The sequence below is a fragment of the Tenrec ecaudatus genome, chromosome 4, assembly GCF_050624435.1.
Source record: "Tenrec ecaudatus isolate mTenEca1 chromosome 4, mTenEca1.hap1, whole genome shotgun sequence".
Lineage (NCBI taxonomy): Eukaryota > Metazoa > Chordata > Mammalia > Afrosoricida > Tenrecidae > Tenrec > Tenrec ecaudatus.
In genome coordinates, this window is record NC_134533.1 from 125819080 (window position 1) to 125840479 (window position 21400).

A 21400-nucleotide genomic window follows, 5' to 3' on the forward strand; every position below is an offset into this window, starting at 1 on the left:
TTGGCTCTGCTATAATTGGTATAAGTTTTGTGCCAGCATTTCAACCATAACTCTCTCTTCCTTTTTCATGAGTGCATATCAGCCTTCCTCTGATAAATGCCTGTGCTGTGTCCCAAAGGTTTTGGTATGTCATAATCTCATTCTCGTTGGCTTTTAGAAACTTACTGATTTCATCTCTGATCTGGGCCAATACCCACTCTGTTTACAATAGTTATTTATCCTCCAATTGTTCGTCCTTGTTTTACTCAAGTGACCATTTGTTTTTACCTAGTTGCTCTTATGATTTTCTCCTTTTCCTCATAGTTGGTTAATTGAACTATTAAATGTCTTGGTGACTTCTTGTGATTCAGTTTGGCTGGTGTTCTTTTGGCTTCATGAATGGTTGTCTGATTTTCATTATTAAGCTGTGAAATTTTCCTCTAATAATTTCCTCCCAATTTTTGCTGCTGACTTCTTTGTTGTGTCTTGTTCTGGTAGTCCAGTTATTCTAATATTGTTCATCTTCATAGCATAAGACATGGTGATCAGATTTTCTTCAGCTTCTCTGATTATCTTATTTGACTGCCTTTCCTGTTTATTGTAGTCTGCCTGGTTGTCCTCTGCATCACTGGTGCAATTCTGTGCCTCCTCAAGTCTGCTTGCAAAGTGTGTTAATTTGCTACTTGATTTTCTTATTTCATTCCTTAGATTGTGTATTGCCCTTTGGTGCATTGCCTTTAACTTCTCTATCTTTTCCTCCTTTTTCTTTATTGCTTCCCTCATATCCTATATGATTGCAAGCAGCATTCTGAAGATTTGTGTCTGTGGCAGGTCAATGTCTGCTTCTGCATGTCTTTAGGTTCATGACTTCTTCCAACATTGTGTTCTGTTTTTCCTGATTTTTTGTTAAGGCTGTTTGGATTGGTTGCTGTTTACATGTTGTTTTATCCCAACACCGTCTTCCAGACTCGAAGAGCACTGGCCTCTCTCTTGGGGGACTCATGAGTAGTTGTACAAGCTATTGGGAGGTAGCTATACGGGCGTCAGGCTACCGCTGTATCTTCCTTTGGTTTTACTCTTTCCCTAGCCAACCAGTATTCTGTTATTTGGAGTGTGAGTTGGATAGTTGGGTGGTTGGTGTGGCTCTCAAGGCTTGTACCACCTCAGTTGGCATGTGGTCTTTCCCTCTACTACTAGAGTGATGTGGAGAGCATGTGGGTGTGCCTTCTTTGTTGTAGAGCACCATAGATGGCAGGCAGAATTACCCTGGTCAGAGAGATTGCCATGGAGGTTGGACGGATGATCCCACAGTACCGTGGAACACCACAGATGGTGGTCAGGAGTTCCCCAGCAGATATCCCCCTACTGCTTGGTTTGTAGTTGAGGCCAGGTGTGATTACCCCAGCTGCGTGTAATGCCAAGAAGTGCGATGGGAGCTACTCCTACTGGGCTGTCGGAGTTGACCTAGGTGGAGCCGAGTGTCCTGGGGAGGCTGCAGGGTATTATGAAAGGAAAGAGTGAGAAGAGAAGAAAAAGAGATAAAGGAGAAAAGAAAGACAAGAGCAAAAGTAAAAAACAAACACTATAAAATGCAATGACAGAACAAGTATAAACAAGGGTCAAGAAAAAGAAAAAAATTGCATCTATCGCGACTGTAGCAGGAAGGAGAGATGAAATAGAAGAGGAGGAAAAAGGAACCACAAGCAAAAGATGAAAAGAGAGGGAAAAAGAGGGAAAATTAGATAATGAAATAGCTGAGCACCATGGTATTCTGTGTATAGCATTGCCTCGTGCGGTGTGCAGCACTGTCACAGGAGGCGGGCTGGAGCTCTCTCCATTGTGTGGTTGGAGTTTACCTAGGCAAAGGGTAGGGGTCTGGAAGTCAGCAGTATCAAGTCGAAGGAAAGAAAGGGAGTGGAGAGAAAAATAAAATATGAGAAAAAAGAGAAATGAATAAAAAAGAGAAAGATGAAAAAAACTTGTTGCTAAGACTGACTGATGAGAAAGAGAAAAGAAAAAATGAGTATAGATATAGGTGATCCTTGATGGCCAGAATGTGGCGCTGGAGGGGTTTAAACCTTGTCTTAGGTTGCAGGTTGGTGTGCCCTATTAGTTCAGGGTCCCACTGTTGCTGGGCAGAATTGCCCTAGTTGGCAAGATCACCGTAGAGGCCAGACTGAAGTTTCCTCAGCAGGGTGGAGTGTAGAAGAGGGCTGTCACAGCTGCCTGTGTTGTGTGCAGTGCTCCCACTGAGGACAGTTTTTGCTGTTTGGGTTGAGTTGTTCTTGGTCTGTAAGGTAGTGGCCCTTAAGCCAGCAGTGTTGTTTGAGAAGAAAGAGAGGGATTAAAGAGGACAAAGAGAAAAGAGAAAAAAACAGAACAACACTGGGCCCTTTGAGTCTGACTGTTTTACGAAAGATAGGAGAGAGAATAAAAAGAATAGTAAATAATTCGGTAACTGAAGCTTAATCGCCTTACCGTGCATCTGGAGCAGTTCCAACCCTGCCTCCAGGTTCCACAGATGCAGGGCAGAATTACCCTCCAAGGCAAGATCACAGGGGTGTAAGGTAGTCAAGAGGCGCCAGAGACCAAATCAGTCGAGTTTGAGCAAACAGGCTTTATTAGGGGAGAAAACCCCAGCCTGGGCAAAGTTCCAGAGTCCACAATGTCCAGGCTGAGTGAGTTGCACTCCAGGTTACAGGAGTGATGTTTATATTGCCGGGGAACATGTGACTGGGCTGTCTTGAGTCCATATAAGGCAAAATAGTCAGAGATTGTGAGATACAGGTTTGTCTGGGTTTCTGGAATGTAAGGTATCTTACTCGTTCAGAGTGTATTCGTGCTGGGTGCAGAGCGGTGCACCGGGCTGAGAACAAAGAGGGCACTGAGCAAAATGGGCTGTGAGTAAAAGAAAGAAAAAGTACTTGCAAAGCTGCTCTACATCAGCCAGTTCTGGTCAGCTCTGCAGGTGTGTGTGGGAGATTCAAGGTCACTTGCTGCCAGGAGCCGGCCGGATATCGATCTGGCCAGACATCCCCAACTCTTTGGTGATAGTGACGATGACACTTCTGGCTACTTCCTATGGGTACTGGGACAGCGGGGGGAGGGTGGGGTTGGTTGCTAACGGGTTGGGAATGTCTGGGTCCTGTGGTAGAGGACTATAAGGGTGCCATAACATTTGATTAACGGCAATATGAAAAGTTTCTTGCACTCGGTTGTGCAGAAAGTTCAGCAAATGGCACCAGAAGTAGCAGAACGCAGATGGTTATAGTAGGGGTTTTTAAGGGAGCAACCAACTGATGAATGGATTAGACCACCAGCCTCCTTGTAAGACACCGGGGGCCTGACCAGAGAGCTTTTTTCCCAACTCACGAAGTTTGTTGCTACTGGTTTCGACCAACCCAGATTCATTAACATATTAGCAACACTCCTTATTCAGGTTCCCCTTTATTGGCTGTTATGAGGTCTAGGGTTCTTCTGTTTTGTAAAGCTAATTGGGCTAGGGATGTTATTTGGTGCTGTAAGAGATTTAAAGATAATTCAGTGTCTTCAATTGCTTTTTTGCAGTTTGGAAGACCAGCTTTGTGAAGAGTTTAGAGAGTAGGATAGGGCTCCTGCTCCCTTTCCTGAGACAACCAAAGAAGAGGCTACCGCTAAACCAACCATGACAGAGAGGAACACTGCTGTGTGTTTCTGGTGGTGCCATGGGAGGGATTTTGCAGAGTTTGCCTCAGGGACTGTGTACATAGTTAGCTGGGGAACCAGGTGACCGGCATATATAGATGGGATGCGAAAGGAGTGGAAAGATTTTTAGTCAGGGTGCCATTGCACCCAAAGAATCTGCCTGGGGCAGCTTTGAGGGGAAAAGTGAGGTTACATGTGGTGTTGTTGCAACCTTGTTCTGGGTCAGAATAGCAAAACGGCCATTTTTTTAGCAGTGGATTGTGGAACAGGGGAACTCCATTTACTGGTGGAAATGCGTCTGTTTTTTCTGTGTAGTCAAGCAGTTGAGGTAAAGGTACTGCTGCCAGAGGAGACCTATGGAGGGCAGCACAAAGAGAACAAGAGGAAAGATTAACCAGGTTGGAATTGTTAAGAATGGCTGCCCCTTCTTGGATAACGGTGAGCCAAGGAAAAGGTTTTCCCTTGGACCTCTGCCGTGTAACCTGTTCTTGAAGTTCTTCTTGGGCTTTTTGAATTAGCTGGGCTTGGTCGGCCAGGCCAGTGCATATGTAAGCACAACATACTTTACAAGGGTAAGAGGAACCCGGATACCAGTAGATTTTTCCTGGGACACCTTTCTGCCAACGAGTGTCCCATGGGTGAGGGATGTTGATCCAAAAAGTACTGTTATGATGGTTACCGGTGAGACGATACTTTTGTTTCCACTTTCCTTCCAGATCCATTTGGTATTTGTGCATCACACAGGAATTCATGGGCATCCTCCATTTTCTTTCACCCATTTGGTGCTTCAACCTCTAGATTTGGTCTGGTCATACAGGAAGCAAAGGAGGGGGTGGTACCACATTGGGGGAGTGAGTGAAAGCATTTTTCAGGAACCGACACCAGAGATTGGCAGCCTTCAGGCTTACATTACTCTTTGCCTATAACCTGCTAATGGGTTCCCAAATCATCAGACCAGGTTTTGGTAACTATGAACTGCCATCCGTGACTGGGTGATTGCATTTCCGCGTACCGCATTTCTGTGTTTACAGAAGTCAACACCTATGCTAACTGGTCTCTTACGTAATCATATGACTGCCAAATTATGTCATTATATAACTCAAACCCACGGATCCAGTTAAATTGTGATCCAGTTAAAATGACACATCTAATATTAACCATCGCAGCCACTTGGCTTGCACACATCAGAGACTGTTATTGCCAGATGTGTATTGTTAATATCCAAAATAGGTAATAGATTTTTTACTATTTTCATAAATGTGAGATGTCAGTTAATGAGTTAGTTGATAAATGATGAAATAATATTAATGGAATTCATATTTATTACTTATAACACCATACATAAGGAAGGTTGGTGGTGCTATGAGTTAGGGTTTATCAACAATTTAAACCTACCATTCATACTCAGGGGAAACATGGCTGTTTGCTCCCTAAGGTTTACCTCAGAAAACTTACGTAGGTTCACTGTAAGTCAGAGTTGACTGGATGGCAGTCAGCTTTAATACTGTATTTAGATGTGACCCAAATCAAAAGTTGTTTAAAGGTCCTCAGTATCATTCAAGATTGCATAGATGACCTTAAAGCAACAATTTTCATTGTTTGAACCTTCTACAGATATCTTAACCTTCTTGGTTGCTGAAATTGACTGAATGAATTCGTGTGCAAGTCCCTGATATGCAATATATTCAAGTTAAGACAAACCCCATTTATGGCCATCTGTGTATTTAGAACATTGCATCTTTCCTGGGAGGAAGTTGTGGAAAAATGTATGCATAGATATAGAAAAATTGCTGAATTATATGAATGTCTTCTATACATTTGATCAAGATTATATGATAGAAGAGATATGTAACAAATCATATGACAAGAACAGTGAATTTAGAGCATGATGTTGTTGTGGACCAGCCCACACAACACAAGGAAGAATGTCGTTAAATTATTTCTATTTATGCCTTTGGAATCCACACCAAATGATCAGGTGGGACTATGCAAATAGGTCTAATGAAACACTAATTAAAAGAGATTGGTCAGTATTGCCATTCCACTTGGTATATAAGAATGGTTAAAAAAAAAAAGAATAGTTCATCTCAGAAGCAGGGAGAAAGAATCTTATGACCATTCAGAAAGAGCCACCAGTGGAAAACATGTGAGACTTATGTTTGAAGCAGCAATGACAATAGGTATCAGAGGCAGCAGGCTTCTAAGTTCCAGGATCAAGACAGAAGCCAAAGAATCAGAGAGAGATTTGCTTATAATGGCATGGCAAAGAAGTGTAACAAATTAAAGAACTGTGTACTTTACATTTTGTAACACAATAAACCCATAATTGTGAGTATTTTCTGTGACTTCTGTGTGGCCGTTGCAATGAATTATCGAACCCAGCAGAGAAGTAGTGTTATGCAAGGGATAGCTGGTGTCTGTATATTATTAAGGCATTTGAAGGTGGGAAGCATGTATGACCTCTGCCGCAAGGCAATTAACATCGGTGTGAAAGGAGGTCAGATGTGACCGTCATACTATTTCCTCAAAGGAGAATGGACACATTAGGACCTAATGGACCTAATAAATGCTAAAGAATACAAAAATAATGAAGAGAAAGAGAGAAGTCAATAAATTTTACAGTGAAAAGATACCCAAAGATTTTTTTTTTCTATATTAGGTTGAGCTTCAGTTACTAGAAACTTTAACTATAACTTTTGTTAAAGCTGTAGGCAGATTCAGGAAGTAAATGAGATATTACTATAAAATATACGAAGTGGGGGAAAGACTATACCTATAACTTTCACTAGTTTTTCTGACTAGAAATGCCATCTTTATTCCCAAGGACAAACTTCATGATCCAATACCTTCTACAAGTAGTTATTATCCCAGCTGACAAAATCGTCATTTAACTCTTCTTCATCATCAGAATAAATTTTTATGATTTCTATCATTTTTATGTACAAGGGTGCTTCATAAAGTTTGTAGAACATTCCTCTCAATTTATAAGAAATGTTTCCAATCCTCAAAAGACCTTATTGGGTGTATAAAATTACTGATAACACATGGCAATTGATGAGAAAAATTTATTTGACTTGCCAAAACTGACTAAAATGGAGTTGTCATAGTGGAGGCCATTGTAAGTCTACCTGTATATGAAGTCTATTTTTTGAAATTCTAAGTAATTTTAAATAATTTGAAAGATTATATGCAGCAAATGTTGGTGAAGATGTGTGAAAATTGCTAGAGGGAATACAAAATGGTCCACAGTCATTGTGGAAAACAGTGGCAGTTCTTTAAAAACCTAAAACTAATACTACCATATAACCTAATAATTCAGTTCCTACATATATACCCCAAAGACTAGAAAACAGATTCAAACAGAAAATTTCACATCAGTGTTTGATGTGGCACTATTCACAATAACTGAAACGTGGGAACATTTAAATGCCCATCCATAGATGAATGGATAAATAAAATGGGGTTTATATATGTATATGTATATGTATATATATATATGTATATATATATGACTATTACTCAGCCAGTAGGAGAACTGATGATATATGTTACAAGATGGATAGAGCTGGAAGTCTTGTGGAGAGAAATCTTTCAGTCACAAGGGGACAAATTTAGTGTGACCTTATGTAAAAAAAAACTTTAAACATAGACAAACAATTGTTGTGGTTCTCAAAGGCTGTCGTTAGGTGTCATCATTGACTGTTGTGGCCCATAGCAGCCCTCTGCGCAGCTGAACGAAATACTGCCCAGTCCTGTGCCTTGCTCGCAGCTGTTTATATTCTTGAGTCAGTTGTTGCAGCCACTGTGTCAAAAGAGTCTTCCACTCTTTTGCTGTCCATCTACTCTACAAAGCATTAACATCCTCCAGGGACTGGTCTCTCCTCACAGAATGTCCAAAGGTTGTAAGAGGAAGTGTCACCATTCTTGCCTCTAAGCCCCTGGCTGAACTGCAGGAGGAGAGTTACTGCTTATCATTTTATTTTTATTTTAATGAAAAATTGCCTCAATCAGGTTTAGGATTGCATAGCCGATGGATGTAATTGCCGACAATAAGTTGTACACTTGTAAAGAGTTAAACTGGAAAAAGTGTGATAGATACAGTGAGGTTTCAAATTTTTTCATGGAAATTTTTATCTTTTGTTTATCAGGACTTTTAGAAGCTCCCTCATATATTTACAACAGTGACAGAAAGTACTGTTGAGACTGTTTAATTTCAACCAAACATGACATGGATTTATTTTCCTGGTTTGACACTCAGGGTGATGATTTCATGGACATCCCAGTTAATTAGTCTAATAATGTATTTGGTGCTTGAGTTCTACTTCCTGGTTTACTCTGTAGTGCTGAGGTCTTATGGAGGAGCCTTGGTGGCATAATGGTTATGCATTGGGCTGCTATCCACAAGGTCTAGTTTGGAACACCACTTTCTTGGAAGAGACACAGACTTTCTACTCCTGTATACAACCCCAGAAACACAAAGGCAGTTCTACCCTGCCCCATAGGATCGCTATGAGTTGACATTGACTTGATGGCAGTGAATTTGTTTGGGGGTGGGAGTGTTCTTAAGACAGTTGGTCTCTGTTCCTCTGGAGCAGTGATTCTCAACCTCCCTAATGCCACGGCCCTTTAATACATTTCCTCATGTTGTAGTGAGCCCCAACAATAAAGTTATTTTCGTTGTTACTTCATAACTGTAATTTTGCTACTGTTATGAATTGTAATGTAAATATCTGATATGCAGGAACTTTTTTCATTGTTACAAATTGAACATAATTAAAGCATAGTGATTAATCACAAAACTATATGATTATATATTGTGAAATATTTATTTCTAATGACAAATAAATGAAATTATGTCTTGAAGCATGGTGTAGCATGGATAACTGTCTTCACACTGGCTGGGTATTTGTATGTGGGCATATCTGCATGTGGTCAGACACGCCTGGAGAAAGATAGAGGAGCAGTGTCTCTGTTCCTAAGACCATTGGAAATGTGTTTTCCAATGGTCTTAGACTACCCCTGTGAAAGGGTCGCCCAACCCTCCCAAAGAGGTCATGACCTACAGGTTGAGAACCGATGCTCTGGAGCAACAGAGGAAGAAGAGTCAGTAATTGGAAGAGCAATGTGTGGCTAATTACCAATGAACAACCGTTTCATTGCTACAAGAATGTCCAAAGGTTATAAGAGGAAGCCTCACCATTCTTGCCTCTAAGCCTCGGGCTGAACTGCGGGAGGAGAGTTATTGCTTATCATTTTATTTTAATTTTAATGAAAAATTGCCTCAATCAGGTTTCATTGCTACAAGACATTCAGTGGTGCTCAGGTACCATTGATAAACATTTTAAGTAAAGATTCTGTAGTTGAATCTTAATCAAAAGTCAGGGAATGCAAAACAGAATTTTAAATCCTTAGAAGTCATGAAAGTTGGATGAACCCCTGAAATTGTTCTCCTGAGTTAGTAATTAAAAACATTAAAAAAATTGATTTCAGTAAAGGTTTACACAATTTAGATTCCTATTCAATGATTTTGCACAGATTGTTCAGTGGCATTGGTTATATTTTTAACAACGTGTGAATATTTCCATTTTGATTATCTGTTTCCATTAATCTCATTTTCCTGCCTGATAGGATCTTTAAATCTTAAGCATCTAACCAAAAATATCCCTAAAGTCTTCCTAAAACCAAACAAAAATTTAGCCTAACTTGTACATAACGTGTGCCTTGTGCATTTTACTCCTTTACCCGTATGGAATCAAATTGACACTAACAACTCAAAAGATTAGATGGGAAATTTAGAAGACAATGACCTTATTTTAATAGGAGAACAACTCGGAAAAGGAAAGTGATAATGCTTACACAACTTGAATACTATATTTAAAATCATTGAATTATGCATGTAGAAATTCTTGAATAAGTACATGTTTTCTTGTATGCTCAGCAACAATAAAATTAAAAATTTTAAATATACAAAAAAGCACATGCATAAATAATTACTGTTATGAAATCCAGAACAGGAAAATTGGACAGTAACTGGATTAATAGTTTTTTAGGGCAATGGCAGGGGAGGCTGGAGGGAAATGGGGAACTAATAATGAATACAAGAATGAAGAAAAATGTTCTAAAATTGTGGAGATGATCATACAACTTTTTGAAATATGTTGAAACCAAATATTTCAAAACTTAAGAAAATGCTGTTGAGCTTGTTTGCTCATGAAGGAGCAAACATGCATACATACAAACATCATACAATTGAAAAGAAAAATTATGAGTATGTTTTGTAATAATTTTATGTATATATAGAGTGGATTACGCGTGGGGCTGCTGACAGTCCAGCAGTTCAAAGCCACCAAGTGCTCTGGGGAGAAAGATGAGGCTGTCTCCTTCCGGAAAGCGTTGCATTCTCGGGAAGCCCACAGAGGCAGTTCTACTCTGTCCTAAAGGGTTCATGTGAGTAGGGATTGTTTCAGTTGCATTCCAAGTTTTGCTTTTGTTTTTCAATTTTTAAAAATTTTTAGTGGTATATCATTTTCCAATTCAATATTTTTACATCTAAATTTCAATTACATCAATTATTTTCATATTGTTCAATCATTACTTCCATCACACTTAACAGAAATGGAATGATTCTGAAATATATACTCTCCTCTCTCCATCTTCCCCTTCCCCCCAGTAAAAAAGAAAAAAACAGCCTATTGCGTCCACTTTGATTCATAATAAACCTTTAGGGCTGAGCAGAATTGCCCTCTAAGTTTTCCAAGGCTTTAATTTTTACTAGAATTGGCAATCAACACCTCATGGAAACAGCAGTTAAGAAATCAAACGATGTATTACAGCGAATAAATCTGCAAAAGATGGCTTCAGAGTTTTAAAGAGCAGCGCATTACTTTTGAGTACTAAAGTACTTACCGAAACCATTGATATTTTTGTTTTCAAATAGAGATTTCAGTCTGCTCATATGGAAAGCTGAATAAGGAAGAGTGGAGAAAAATTGATGCATTTGAATTATGGTGTTGGCAGGGAATACTGAAAATACCATGAACTGGTAGAACAAACAAACCTGTCTCGGAGGAAGTAACAGCCACAGTGCTCTTTATAACACAGGATGGCGAAACTTCTCATGTACTTCGGACTTGTTATTAGGAGAGACTAGTGCCAGGAAAAGAACGTTATGTTTTGTAAATATATAGAAAGTATAAAAGAGAAAGACCCTCAATTAAATGGTTTGGCACAGTGGCTGCAATAGTGTACTTAAACATAACAATTGTGCGGATGGCACAAGACCAGGCAGCGTTTCATTCTGTAGTACATAGAATGTGAGTCCAACCAAACTCTTGAGGACATGACAACAAAATGACTAATGAAGGATCCCTGGTGATGCAGGTACCTAATGATACCTAACAACATCAATTTTATAGACGCATGCTGCCACCTTGTTCTGTGGGTTGGCTGGTGGTAACCACTAATAAAGTGTGGTCTCTGTATGTGTTAGTCTGGGTAGACTAGAAAAACAAATTCATAAACATATATATATATATGAGATGTTTATATTGAAGAGCAATTGAACATTGCGAAGACATCCTATACCAGTCCACATCAAGTCCATAAGTCTGTTATTAGCCCATATGTCCGATACCCATCTATAAAGTCCTCTTCAGACTCACGAAACAGGTACAATGACGCCAATGTAGAAGATCACAGACCAATGGGTAGAAAGTCTTTGGATCCAGTGGCATTGGAAACATCTCAGTGCTGACAGGGGTCTCTGCGTGACTTCTCCAGCACCCAGGGCTGTGTCAGGGTGGGTCCATGTGTCTTGTCAGCTGCTATGTCTCCCATGGTGTGAGTCTTGTCAGTAGACAGTCTCCAAGGGGAGTAAACTGAGAGAGTGTCTCCTGCCTCCAAGAAGGAATTCCGAATTTCCCAGAATTCTCAGGAGAAGGCCATGCCCACACAGAGGTCTCATTGACTCTCTCCAGATTGACAGGCTAGAGACTTCACCCCTACACTTTTAAACCTCAAATTGACACCAGATTAGGTGACTACCACACTGTACATCTGGTTATTGTAGATATTTCATATGAGTAGGATAGGCAACAGCTGTTATTTGTGACTGACTTATTTCACTCAGTATTGATGTTTCATAAGCTCATCTGTGTTGTAGCATGTCATGACTTTATTTTACTAATGGAATAATATATTCATTGTATATATATTTTGTTTATCCATTCATCTTCGATGGACATTTAAGTTGTTTCTACCTTTTCCCTTGTGAATAATGAATAGTGCTACTATGAGGATTTCTGGTTTTTGTTTTTTTTTCCTGCTTTCAGTTCTTTTAGATATAAATACTGATAATTGGGATTTCTGGTCGTAAGGTAGTTCTGAATTACCACTGTGCATTCCCATCAGTAAGCCATTTGTTTGTCAACTCTTGTTTCATGTACTTTGATGTGTTTTCAGGAGGGACCAGTCCCTGGAAAAGGATATGCTTGATAAAGTAGAGGATCAGTGACAAATAGGAAGACCTTCAGTGAGATGAACTGATGCAGTAGCTACAACACTGGGCAAAAATATAACAATTGTAAGGAATGTTACAGGGCACGCAATGTTTCCTTCTGTTGTGTGTAGGGTCTCTATGAGTCTAAGCGAGGCATCCTCAAACTACGGCCCGCCGAGTGTTTTTGCCCCATTTGGTTTTTTACTTTAAAATAAGATATGTGCAGTGTGCATAGGAATTTGTTCATAGTTATTTTTAAACTATAGTCCAGCCCTCCAACGGGTCTGAGGGACAGTGAATTAGCCCCCTGTTTAAAAAGTTTAAGGACCCCTGGTCTAAACTGACTCCTTGTCATCTAACAAAATGACTAGCAAAAGAACCTTAGTGGCACTATGCTGAAGTACTAGCAGAAAGGTTTTGGGTTTGAACTCACCAGTCACACCCAGAGAGAATGAGGTTGTAGTTTGCTTTAGTAAATATTTACAACCCTGGCTAATGTATGAGCCCATTCTGCTCAGTTCAGTAGGATAACTCTGTGTGAGAATTGATTGTTTTCTATAATGACAGTGTTATTGAGCATTTTTCATGTGCCTGTTGGTCATTTGCATATGTTCAGTAAAATACTTATTCATCAAAGTATATACTTCTGCCCATTTTTTTGATTGGGTTGCTTTTGTTGTTAAGTAGTCCTCTGTTTTAGGTAATAAAACCAGATGACAATTATGGTCTCCTAAATTTGTTTCTCAATCTGTAGGTTGTATTTTCATTTTGTTCCTAAACTTTTTTGGTATTCAACACTCTTCAATTTAGATGAAATTCAGTTTGTTTGTTTTTAGCTACTCCGATTTTTATTATAAAAGCTATGCTTTTTGTTTTTTAAAATTGTTCTTTTCAATTTTTTGCAGGTATTGAACAAGACGCAGTGAATACTTTTACCAGATATATATCTCCTGATGCTGCTAAACCAATACCAATTACAGAAGCTATGAGAAATGACATCATAGGTAAGCAGGTACTTAACGCTATGGCTGAATAATTGACTATTTTTAGTAATTGAAAAATTTATGGTCATCTTTTTTTCTAATCTGTTTCCAGAGTGTTTTGTTTTATGTGTTTGCAGCTCACTTTAAAACACTCTCTCTTGTATGTTTGACCTATATTCTTAGCATTTGAATTGAATTACAAAAACAACATAAATAATAATATACATTTAATGAGCATTTATTTTGCCCAAGGCAATTTGAACACTTTCCATTAATAACATTTTAAGCTATTTTATTGACATAATTGACATACATTCACAATACAATTCAATGGCTTGAACAGTCAATTTTAGAACATTCTTTTTACTTTTGTACACATTGTTATTAGCTCTCCATTTTCCCTCACCTTCCCCTGCCATAACCCTAAGACATTGTGAATCTGGTTACTGCCTCTGTAAATACCTATCTTGGATTTCATATCAAGGAAATCATCCAAAAGTAGAATCCCGACCACAATAATATTAAAATAAAACAAAAACTTCATTCACTAAGCAGAAAATAATAAAATTAGAACAAATTAAAAATGAGTCAAAGGGAAAACAAATGGTAAGATGTAAAATTTATCCAAACCTTACGTGCATTAATTCTGACACACTGTGTTTGAAGGCAAGGCCATTCACATCCCTCACCAGAGGGAATTCATTGGAGACTTAACCCATCTGGGTACTATGCAAATGGATTTTGGGTTAGCATTCTGTAAATCAGTACTCCGTTTAAGCTCTAATTACAATTAAATTTACTTTTCTGATTTTGGATTTTACAATTTGCATCCTTGAATCACATAAGCTGCTGTGCTTCTTCCATGTGGGCTTAGGTCACCCTCCACTTAAATGGTTGCTTATTTTAAGGAAATATTTTAAGACTCTAGGTGCTATTCTTTCTGATAGCTAGGGCCCATCTGGTTTATACATCCATGGATATGTTTTTAATATCCTAAGCCCATTGGGATAAATAGAGTTATTCTATTCATGAAAAAATAAAGCACATAGAAGCAAAGCAATTTGTCTAGGATTTGAAACCTATCGATCTGTTTCCAGAACTCACATACAAAGTACTGTTCAATATTGACAATATTTTCCAAACTATAAGTTAGGACCAGCTTTCTCCATACCTTATTCATTCCCTTTAAATAAACAAACAAACAAAAAGACCAGAATAGAAAAACCAAATAATTCACCATACCAAACCAAACTTACTGCTCTTGAGTCACTATTGACTTACAGTAACCCCCTGTGGGTTTCCAAGTCTAACTGTTTTCAGGAGTAGAAAGCCCAGTCTTTTCCCCTAAGAGCGGCTGGTGGTTCACAGCTGAATGTGTAACCACCACACCAACAGGGCTCCTAATACATAATAATAAGAACAACTATTTCCACATATTGTTTCCTTCCTATATGTATATTCTGGGGCATATAAATGTATTTTTCCATTGTTAGTAGGTACTTTTCAGTCAGTTCCAACTCACAGCAACCCTATGTGCATTACACTGAGTTATCTGGAGAAACAAAACCAGTGATGATTGTATGTGTTGTGTCAAGAAGGAGATTTATATCAAGAAATGGCATAAACAATTGTAGAAATAGCTAAGTCCAGTCTAGTTCAGGTCATGCTTGACACATGGGAGCCGATGAACAGGAAGTAGGATGTACTTCCTTATCTGTACTCTGCTGTTGGCTCCTTGGACCAGCAGATGATGCAGTAGGAGACTAAGGAACCAGATACAAGATCCAGATCCAGCAGAAGGCAAAGGACCAACGAAGATTCGACTCTCCTAAGTCTCTCTTTTTTATACAAAAAGGCTTATGACAACCATGGAGTTGTCATCAGGCTGCGAGACATTTAACAGCTTGAACTCCACTAGGAGTTTCTAATTGACCATCATACTGGTCCTGAACCATCCTTGCCAATTCTTGATATGTTTGAATCCATAGCTAATGGCACTATGTCAATTTTTTTGGTACCGTACCTTTTTTCACTGAACCTCCACTTTATGGAGCCAAGTGCCCACCTAAGAATAATCACTCTTGATAACATATCCAAAATAGGAGATGCAGTCTCACTGTCCTCTCTTCTTAGAAGCATTGTTATTGTACTAAATCTAAAGTTCATATTTTTGGCATTCCATGTCCATATTCTTCACCAACACTGCAATTCAAATGCATCCATTTTCCTTTGGTCTTTCTTACTCATTTTCTAGCTTTTGTATACATGTGAGGCAACTGAAAATACCTTGGGGCTTGGATCAGGCATATCTTACTCTTCAAAGTGATATCTTTGCTTTTGAACATTTAAAAAAGGTACTGTGTTAGTCTGGGTAGATGAGAGAAACAAATTCACAGACACTCATGTGTATAAGAAACAGTTTTATACAAGAGCAATTGAATATTGAGAAAACATCCCAGCCTAGTCCAGATCAAGTCCATAAGTCCGATACCAATCTATAAATTCCTCTTCAGACTCATGCAACACATGCAATGATGCCAAATTCAGGAAGATCACAGGCTGGTGGGTAGAAAATCTTGTAGTTCCAGTGGCAGAGGAAGTATCTCAGTGTTGGTAGGGCTCCTTCAGCTCCAGGACTCTAGCATAGCTCCATGTGTCTTCTCAATAGGAATCTCTCACAGGGAGTGAGCATGTGTCCTCCCTGCTGCTAGTTATTTACTGCATATACTCTAGTGTAAGCTGTCCTGAATATCAACCGAGACAATTCATTTTACCACAAAAACTGCATTAAAAATGTGCTGAAAAACATGGCTTATACATGAGAATATGCGTTATCTCATTAGCACCTCCAAATGAAGTCATCAAGCTGCAACCCCTAGAGGTAGGCACAGAGTCCCAGCAAGGCAAAGGGGCAAAGAGGAAAAAGTTCACAATTTCTCTCTATAGCAAAGATCATAATCCATGGATGCTGTTACCTGATTAATTGGTTGGATTCCACTCCTAACCAAGTGAAATTCCACCCCTCAACAAGTGCAATTTGTCATAAAATCTAATTATTGTGTCCAATTTCTCAGATTGCTTTCTCTGTTCACACAACTGCTTCTCCTATATGTAAACATCTTTCAATGTGGGCTATATTATGAAAGGCTTGGCAAGTCAGATCTAGAATTCACAACATCTGGATGTGTAGCTTTTTCATTCCTTACTACAGTACTTTATAATTATTACTTATTATTGGAGATAGCAAAACTCCTTCCAGTTAGAAAAAGAAAGTTTCTATTCCAGTATCTGTTAATACATTTTAGAAAATTGATTATCTATATGATTTTAGGCAAGTCACTTTTCCTTTTGATGCTCATTCTGAATCCTACTCTAATTATTTTTCCACATATATATACACACATATATAATACTTACATGTATTTACAATTAATTTTATTGGGGGCTCTTATAGCCCTCTTATTTTAATATATGTATATATTTTAATATAGCATTACTTTAGGTTATAATTTGAAGATACCTCCACATTAGTTATTATTGCATGTCATTACTGCCTAATTTTTAACTTTATTTGTTTTCATTAAAAATTATTATCAATTGGATTTAATACATAAATCATATCATTCCGTTGTTCAATCACATCAGCCAGAATTGTACAATTTCTAACACAGTTTCCAAACATATTTTTTTCTTCCTGGACTCCTTGACATCGTCTCCCCTTTAGTATTCCCTTCTCTCTCCAATTGTGCTTTCTGTCCCTACAGTTTCATCCGTCCTGGGTTCTACCTAATTTTGTTGTACAGGGTTTCCATCGACTCTTGGTATTCGTGTACTCTTTTAGGTAATGATTCCTATAGAGTTCACAGGATTTGCTGGTCGTTGGAAAGTGAATGATACGAAAGCAAATAAAAAGAAAATCTGAGTAGCTGGAAGAGTGGAGTGACCACTTACACAGTGAGGGTTGAGTGATGCTTTATAGGGGATGCCATTGTTGCCTCTAATTAAAGTTTGTGCTGTAACTCAGCAGAGCCAATTCAATAACTCCTCGTTATAGCAAAAGTGACATTTATTGAAAGGTAATATCAACAGGGATACTGACAGTAATGTAGGTTCTCTGAATGGTATCCAGATTTTTCTCAGAATACATAGAAATTAATATACTTTTATACTGTAATGTGGATTTGGGGGTCCTCATACTTTTTCATTACTCAAGTCATAAGATAATCATAAGATGTAATGTTCATTATAACAATGAACTAAGACAATTAATATTTGTGAGACACAGCAGCTTCCTAGTTGTCGTAATGGCCTTAGGGCAGAGTTGTGTAGATAGTCCTGGAAGCTAAATCATTCTGATAATCACCGCCATTTATATGTCTTTGAAAAATACATAAAATTATAAAGAATTCCACAAAGGTTGAAGGGAGGATCAACACATTAGTGGCAAAGGTTAGTCTAAGTATATAAACATAAAATAAGTGTAGGTTTCTTAATGAGTTTAGTATTAGAAATACAAATGGTGAATGTCATGTAGGCAGTTCATAGAGAGAGCCAGGTTGGAGATCTTGTTTGGCAGCCATCAGCATATAAGCAGTTTTAGAGCTAAGTCATTTGATGAACAATCAAGTGAAAAAAATGTTCCTGGGAAGAATGGACTAGTCAAAGTAAGATGAAGAAGACTAACAGTCAGATTAGTTTGACAGCTCAGTAGACATTGGTTATCTTCATCACAGTGACTATTTGTGACAAAAGTTTAATTAAGGAGAGTAGGAGGAATGGAGACATCAAGTATACAAGACTCTGTCTGAGGCATGTTCCTCAACGATGAGCTGGAAGGGAATGTGAGCCAAAGTAACTACAAACATGTTGTTTCTGTTGATGAGAATGAGGCAGCAGAAAATTAAAAGTTTATGGGGGTGGTAAATAATTGCTGTAGAAGAGAGGATCAAGCAGGAGGAATAGGTTCTCAAGGGTAGCTTGAGTGGATGGTATCTAGTGCTCAGAGGGTTGCTCAAAGAGGAATGAGGAAAGGACAATTCATCTGTAATAGTGGAAACACTAGACTGGCACACCAGGGAAATTTAAAAAAATGATTGCGGGAAAAATTGTATTTCTTGAAATGGAGACTACTAAGCATCTTGGGAGAAATTGCAAAAGTCTCCTCCTCTGCAGGATTAAGTGTTTTAGGGTATAAAGACGACCCCATTTCAAATATAATTTAAAGAGAACAGGTATTAAGTCTTAAAAGAGACAAAGATACAGACACATCATCCGGTTGAGGCAGACACCAACTCGAGGTTGAAATAGTGTCCAAGAATTCTTTTGGATACCATGCTTTGAAAAGAACATGAGGGGGCAAAGGAAACTGTCACAAAAACATGATGGGTGGCAGATCAATACATCACAGTTAAAGGTGGGACTTGAGAAGCAGGAATGGAACCATGATTGAGACTCATGGATTGTTAGACGGGCTTACAAGATTCATTGGTCCTGGGCCTTCTGACCAAGGCATTGGGTGGTCGTGGCAGGAGGGGTGATGATAAGGCATGACTCATGACTATGCAACCCCCTTATTGTCCGCAGTACAGTGACCTGCATATAGAACACACCTTGGCCAGCCAGTAAGAGAAAGATTGCTCCTGCCTGGACTGGCCAGAGAGGGGTCGAGGCAATCCAACTCATTCTGCCTGAGGGCAAGATTATTTACATCCTTGGTTAACTGTGGATTTGGGGCTGTCATTGCCTTTTGCAAACCAGAGTTCTCAGAATATAAACTCTAATACAGAAGCAATCAATTTTAATCTGGTAAAGCAAAAAGTAGCATAGAGGAAGGGAGGAACATTTATGATGTGTCAGTCACAAACTCTTAACAATTCTTAGTCAAACATTAATTCCTTATCTACTGATAAAACTTGACTTAAGACTTTTTAAAGCACACATTGTAAACATTTTGATGCTGAGATCTTGTATTAAATATAGATGACAATTCCAAATGAAATCCTTGAAATGCAAAATTGGTTCATTTGTTTAAGAAGAGAAGTTTGAATCAATTATCATCTGAAAACTCTGAAATATAGAACCCTGCTTATTCTCCTAATGGCGGACCTCCCACCTTTGGCTGACTTTCCAACTGGTCTTCTGTTATTGGTTAGTTCTTTGTAGTGTGCCTCCTCTTTCCAAGTATGTGCATCCCTGCACCCCAGACTCCAAGGTGCGCCCTTGCTCCTAAAAACCAAACCCAAGAGTCTATTTAGTCATTGTGGGTATATTATGACATCTGGTCTCTCTCTCTGCCCAGCCTTTTCACTGTCTCAGATATCTTCTGTTGATAAGGAACTGTGTCTTATCTGCCCTTCACTTTCTCTTGTGCTGGAGTGGTACCTGCTCAAATGTATTCTTTGTGTTAAAGCTCCTGCCATCTTTACCTCTTTTCCCTTTGCTTGTTTTTTGTCTAGCCATCTGTAGCAATCTTTTCACAAATTCAAAGGATCTGTTCAGAAGATCAGGCTTTCTACTCTTGTGAAGAGTTACAATCTCTGAAACCTACAGAAGCAGTTGTACTCTATACTTGTTGGCTCACTATGAGTTGGCATTACCTTGAGGGCTATGAGTTTGTGGCCAGCTACAAGGAGTTTTGGAAGTCTGTATTAGCCAAAAACAGAAGCCAGCTTGATTCTTGAATTTCTAAGCTTATTCCTACAAACCCTTGCAGAAGTAAAACAGCTAGATTTCCCCTCTGAGCTGTTTCAGAATTCAGTCTTGACCCTACAAGTTAATATTACTAGAAATAGGTTTTCTACAATGATTACAGGAAAAGGTTAGCAGTAAAATTGACATTTTTACTATGTCACAGCATACAATCAATACTCAAAGAAGTCAGGTTTTGCAATGATCGTTAGGCAATTATCCTACATTTCGCTACTTTTTGTGCACTTTTTAATTCTTTCCTGAGTCAAGACAATCTTGCTGATTAAACTTCAAAGGAATTTTTATTGCAAGGGTGGGGGCTGTTACATTTTGGATTTTTAACAAACTAAATCTAAGTTATGTTAAATTTCTGATATTCTGATTATCAGCAGACTAGCTCTTTCACCCTCTCTATCAAGTTTGGTTTTGAGTTTTGTGTTATCCTGATGCATAGTGACCCTCTAGGACAGGGTAGAACTGCCCTCATAGGTTTCCAAGACTGTAACTGTTTACCAAATGTGAGGTTCCTGTCGAGGTGAAACTGGGATACAGGGAGACGGACAGACATAACTGACAGGACAAGGGAGAGCAGAAACAGAAATAGCTTTATTAAGGGGAGCTCCAGGATGAGGTTCCTTGACCTAGGACAACAGGTCAGGGAAGTTGTGCTCAGCAGCTGGGGAGCAGGCTTTTAAAGGGTGGTGAGGAATGTATGGCAATTAGCATATGGGGTCTGGAAACTCCAAGAATTGCTTGTGGACTCCTTGAGGCTTTCTTTGAAGCCAGAGCATCTGGTTTCACTGGTTATCTTATCTGGCAGTTATCTAATCTGGTGCCATCTGCTGCTGACCTTTGGGGTATACAGAGAAGCACTTGCAGGGCTTCAGCATAGTCCAAACAGGGCTGCCTAGTTTGGACCTGGCCCAAACAGTTCCAGCCTCACAACTGAAAGGGTTATGAGGAGCCAGCTGTGTAATTGAGGTAAAATAAAGAGACAAATAAAGAGTGAAAGGGCTCATTTTTCCAGAAGTAAGGAACTAGAGAGAGCTCAACTGTATTTTCCAACAGGCTTAAATAGTCTTGGGGCATATAAGTGCTGTCAGTCACACACAACATATCAAGGTGAGAAGTGTCCTAACCTTAGATATCCCTGAGCTCATCCAGCCCTTGACAACAATCACGGGTCCGTAGACCCAACTGTACTGGGATAATATATTATGATTATAGTAAAGTCATAGAAATTAAGAGAGATAGGAGAGAGTAAAATAAAGGAGTCAGACACATTTTATGGTAGCATGCTCCCCTCCTGGATGGCTATGATCGCAGCAGCAGGGGTGGTGGTGGATTTATTTCTAACCAAGACTTATAGATACTTGGGTGTGGGGGAAAGGCCAGCCCCCCCACAACTAATTGTGAGTTCGATAAGCACAATTGTACGGTTAAGATATATAAAGATTATTATAAAGTCATAAAGAGCATGATAGATAGAGGAGAGATTGAAATAATGGAGTCAGACACATGTCATGGTAGCATGTTCACCTCAGCCTCACTTGGTGGTCCTTGTGGAGAG

At 38.9% G+C, this 21400-nt stretch overlaps 1 protein-coding gene across 3 annotated transcripts in view; it reads left to right on the forward strand.

Moving 5' to 3' along the window:
• The window catches only part of AKAP10 (A-kinase anchoring protein 10), a 223565-nt gene that overhangs the window by 81013 nt on the left and 121152 nt on the right, over positions 1-21400 (forward strand). For all 3 annotated transcript variants that reach the window (XM_075546762.1, XM_075546764.1, XM_075546763.1), the window contains one exon: positions 13066-13164. In XM_075546762.1, the coding sequence (XP_075402877.1) occupies positions 13066-13164 (99 nt within the window). The remainder of the gene's footprint in view (positions 1-13065; positions 13165-21400) is intronic.